This window comes from Passer montanus, unplaced genomic scaffold (assembly GCF_014805655.1).
Source record: "Passer montanus isolate IOZ18808 unplaced genomic scaffold, ASM1480565v1 scaffold463, whole genome shotgun sequence".
NCBI classification, from domain to species: domain Eukaryota; kingdom Metazoa; phylum Chordata; class Aves; order Passeriformes; family Passeridae; genus Passer; species Passer montanus.
Window position 1 is genome coordinate 15,578 of NW_024369519.1, and position 5,023 is coordinate 20,600.

Consider the following 5,023-nt stretch of genomic DNA (forward strand, 5'->3'; position numbering starts at 1 on the left):
GAGCTCCAGGAGGGCGCGGCACTGGCGGGAGAGCTGGGCGATGGTCTCCTCGTAGTTCTCGATGGTTTGCTCGGTGAGGAGGTGCTTCTTGAGGAGTTGGAGGGTGCTCTGCTCGTCCTGGGGTGGGGTGGGGGCGTCTTGAGGGTCGGCAACCCGACTCAAGCGGTGCAGCCAACCAAGTCAAGCAACGCAACTGAACCCAACCCAACCAACCCAATCCAATCCAATCCAACCCAACCCAACCCAATGCAACCCAACCCAACCAATGCAACCAACACAACCAACGCAACCAACACAACCAACCAATCAAACCAACCCAACCCAACCCAATCCAATCCAATCCAATGCAACGCAACCAATGCAACCAACCCAACCCAACCAACCAACCCAATCCAATCCAACCCAACCCAACCCAACCCATCCAACGCAACCAACACAACCAACCAACCCAACAAACCCAACCCAACCAATGCAACCAACACAACCAACGCAACCAACACAACCAACCAATCAAACCAACCCAATCCAATTCAATCCAATCCAATGCAACGCAACCAATGCAACCAACCCAACCCAACCAACCAACCCAATCCAATCCAACCCAACCAGTGAAACCAACCCAACCAACCAACCCAACAAACCCAACCAACCCAATCCAATCCAATCCAATGCAACGCAACCAATGCAACCAACCCACCCCAACCAACCAACCCAACCCAATCCAACCCAACCCAACAAACCAACCCAACCAACCACCCCAATCCAATCCAATCCAATGCAACGCAACCAATGCAACCAACCCACCCCAACCAACCAACCCAACCCAATCCAACCCAACCCAACAAACCAACCCAACCAACCACCCCAATCCAATCCAATCCAATGCAACGCAACCAATGCAACCAACCCACCCCAACCAACCAACCCAACCAGTGCAACCAACCCAACCTTATCCAATCCAATCCAACCCAACAAGTGCAACCCAACCCAACCAGTGCAACCAACCCAACTGCCCAGTCCAACCAACCCAGCCAAACCCAACCCAACCAGTGCAGCCAACCCAACAAAGCCAGCTAAACCCAACCCAACCAACTAACCCAACCCAACCAACCAACCCAACCAGTGCAACCAGCCCAACCCAACAAACCCGGCTAAGCCCAACTCAACCAACCCAAACCAACCCAACCAGTGCAACCAACCTAACCGCCCAACCCAACAAACCCAACTGAATCCAACTCAACCACCCCAACGCAACCACTCCAACCCAACCAACCAACCCAACCAAACTACCCCAACCCAATCCAACCAACAAACCACCCCAACCCAACCCAGCCCAACAAACCCAGCTAAACCCAGCTCAACCAACCCAACTGAATCCAACTCAACCACCCCAACCCAACCACCCCAACCCAACCAACCAACCCAACCAAACTACCCCAACCCAATCCAACCAACAAAACCACCCAGCCCAACAAACCCAGCTGAACCCAATTCAACCAACCAGTCCAACCAACCCACCCACCCAACCCAACCCGGCCAGTGCAACCAACCCAATCCAACAAAGCCAGCTAAACCCAGCTCAACCAACCCAACCAACCCAACCAGTGCAGCCAACCCAACCACACAATCCAACAAAGCCAGCTAAACCCAACCCAACCAACCCAGCTCAACCCAACCCAACCCAACCAACCCAACCCAACCCATCCAATTCACCCAATCCAACCAACCAAGTTGACCCAACCCACCCAGCTCACCCAAGCACCCCTCTGAAGCCCACCTTCCCCTTCTCCTCGTTCATCAGGAGCAGCTCCTGCTCTCCCAGCCACGACTCCACCTCGGCCACGTCGAAGTAGTACTGCTCCAGCTGGTAGGTGGCATCCAGGGCCTGCTGCCGGCGCTCCGTCTGCTCCTGCAGCTCCGCCCACATGGTCCCCAGCCGCTCCAGGAGGCACCGCACGCCCTCGGCCTCGGGGCTCTTGATGGAGGCCACGGCGGCGGCGCGTTCCAGCACCTCATCCACGCGGGGCCGGTGCACCTGGATCTCCCGGCGCAGGTTCTGCAGGTGCCGTGGGGTGGGGTGGGACAGAGGTGGGTGGGGGGCTCAGGGCGGGGTGTGACCCCTCGCGGCCCCAGCGGCGGCGCGGGCGCTGACCTGGTTCTTCTTGATGAACTGTTGGACGGTCTGGAGGTTGGTGCCGTGGTCCTTCAGCATGGCCAAGGGCAGGCGGTCCTGGACCCACATCTGGGACAGGGGTGGAGCCCGGTGTCATCGCTGTCCCACATCCCACCCCACCCCCATTTCTGTGTTCACCTCCGTCCCATCCCCATGTTCATCTCGCCTCCATCCCATCTCCATCCCCATCTGTCTCCATCCCCATCCCATCTCCACCTCCACCCCATTCACCTAAAACTCCATCCAATCTCCTTCTTCATCTTCACCCCCATCCCCATCTCATCTCCATCTCCATCATATGTCCATGCCCATCCATCTTCATCCCACCTCCATCATCTCTATTCCATTTCCATCTCCATCTCCACCCCATTCACCTAAAACTCCATCCCATCTCCTTCTCCATCTTCACTGCTATCTCCATCTCATCTCCATCATCTCCATCTCCATGCCCATCCATCTCCATCCCACTTCCATCATCTCTATCCCATCTGTTTCCATCTCCATCGCCACCCCATTCATCTCAAACTCCATCCCATCTCCATCCAATCTCCTTCTTCATCTTCACCCCCATCTCCATCTCATCTCCATTCCATCTCCATCATCTCCATCCCCATCCATCTTAATTTTTATCCCATCTCCATCTCCACCCCATTCACCTGAAACTCCATCCCATCTCCATCCAATCTCCTTCTTCATCTTCACCCCCATCTCCATCTCCATCTTCTCTATCTCCATCCCTTCTTCATCCCCATCCATCTTCATCCCATCTCCATCTCCATCTCATCTCCATCCCACCTCCATCATCTCTATCCCATCTCTGTTTCCATCTCAATCTCCACCCCATTCACCTAAAACTCCATCCCATCTCTTTCTCCATCTTCACTCCCATCTCTATCTCATCTCCATCATCTCCATCCTATCTCCATGCCCATCCATCTTCATCCCACCTCCATCGTCTCTATCCCATCTCCATCTCCACCCCATTCATCTCAAACTCCACCCCATCTCCATCCCATCCCCTTCTCCATCCTCACTGCTATCTCCATCTCATCTTCATCATCTCAATCTCCATGCCCATCCATCTTCATCCCACCTCCATCCTCCATCTCCACCTCCACCCCATTCACCACCAACTCCATCCCCTCTCCACCTCCACCCTGATCTCCATCCCCACCCCGATACTCACCACCTCGTCCTCCAGCTCATGGCTGACCTGGTGCACCTCCTTGGAGGCCAGCAGGATCCTCCGGCGCTCCTTGAGGGGCTCGATGAGGCGCACGATGCGCGTCCCCACCGCGCTCTGCCGCTCGCCCACCGCGTCCCGCCCGGCCGCCTGCGCCGGCAGCGCCGCTGCCTGCGCCTGCAGCTCGCCCACCTCCTTGTACCACTCCTCCACCTGCGACTCCATCGTCTGCGGGGACACGGCGCGGGCAGGTGGCCGTGATGGCCAGGTGGGACCTCCAGCACCCAACGTGGAGCGTTCCCCCCCAAAAAATCGTCGTGGCCCCATAATGTGGTGGCCTCATAATGGGGTGTCCACCATAACCTGGTGTCACCCTTCATAACGTGGTGCCCACCACAAAAATCTGGTGTCCACCATAACCTGGTGTCACCCTTCATAACGTGGTGCCCACCACAGTCTGGTGTCCACCATAACCTGGTGTCCACCATAACCTGGTGTCCACCATAACCTGGTGTCCCTCCCTAAGCTGATGTCCCCACCACGACGTGGTGTTGTCCCTCCACAGCCTGGTGTCCCAACATCACCCAAAGTCCACCCAACACCTGGTGTCCCCCAAACTCCTGGGTCTCCCTCACAACCTGGTGTCCCCCCGCTACCCAAAACCCCCCCAAGACCTGGTGTCCCACCAACAATCTGGTGACCATCCAAGCATCTGATGGCCATCAAGACCTGGTGCCACCCAACACCAATGTCCCACCAACAATCTGGTGACCATCCAAGCATCTGATGGCCGTCCTAGGCCTGGAGTTCTCCATAATTCCCCAACCCCTGGTGCGCCTTCAAGACCCAGCATCACCCCACGACCCATCTCCCCAACTCCTGGTGTCCCCCACCTCCAGGTATCCCCCAGCTCCTGATGTCCTTCCAACTCCTGGTGTCCCCCCAGCTCCTGCTGTCCCCTCAAGGCCTGGTGTCCCCCAGCTCCTGGTGTGCCCCAAATCCTGGTGTCCTTCCAACACCTGCTGTCCCCTCAAGGCCTGATGTCCTCCCATCCTGGTGTCCCCCAACTCCTGGTGTCCCCCAACTCCTGCTGTCCCCTCAAGGTCTGGTGTCCCCCCATCCCGGTGTCCCCCCAGCTCCTGCTGTCCCCCCATCCCAGTGTCCCCCCAACTCCTGGAGTCCCCTCAAGGTCTGGTGTTTCTCCAACACCTGGTAACCCCAATACCTGTGACCCCCCACACCTGCTGTCCCCCAAGACCTGCTGTTCCCCAACTCCTGCTGTCCCCCCAGCTCCTGCTGTCCCCCTGTCCTGGTGTCCCTCCAACTCCTGGTGCCCCACAACACCTGGTGTCCCCCAACTTCTGGAGTCCCCTCAAGGCCTGGTGTCCCCCAACTCCTGCTGTCCTCCCATTTCCTGGTGACCCCTGAAGGTCTGGTGTTTCTCCAGTACCTGGTAACCTGAACTCCCGCTGTCCCCCATCCCGGTGTCCCCCATCCCAGTGTCCCCCATCCCGCTGTCCCCCCAGCTCCTGCTGTCCCTCCATCCTGGTGTCCCCCCAACTCCTGGTGACCCCTCAAGGTCTGGTGTTTCTCCAACACCTGGTAACCCCAATACCTGTGACCCCCCATCCCGCTGTCCCCCCCCCCCCCCCCCCCCCCCCCCCCCC

The 5,023-nt window shown here is 57.8% G+C and overlaps 1 protein-coding gene across 1 annotated transcript in view; it reads right to left on the bottom strand.

Annotated features, from left to right (window-relative positions):
- The window catches only part of SPTBN4 (spectrin beta, non-erythrocytic 4), a gene marked incomplete at its 5' end in the record, with an annotated part of 39,317 nt that overhangs the window by 13,293 nt on the left and 21,001 nt on the right, over positions 1-5,023 (bottom strand). The window contains 4 exons of the mRNA XM_039721710.1: positions 1-117; positions 1,778-2,056; positions 2,153-2,242; positions 3,360-3,584. The exon at positions 1-117 is cut by the window's left edge and continues 7 nt beyond it. Of these exons, the coding sequence (XP_039577644.1) occupies positions 1-117; positions 1,778-2,056; positions 2,153-2,242; positions 3,360-3,584 (711 nt within the window). The remainder of the gene's footprint in view (positions 118-1,777; positions 2,057-2,152; positions 2,243-3,359; positions 3,585-5,023) is intronic.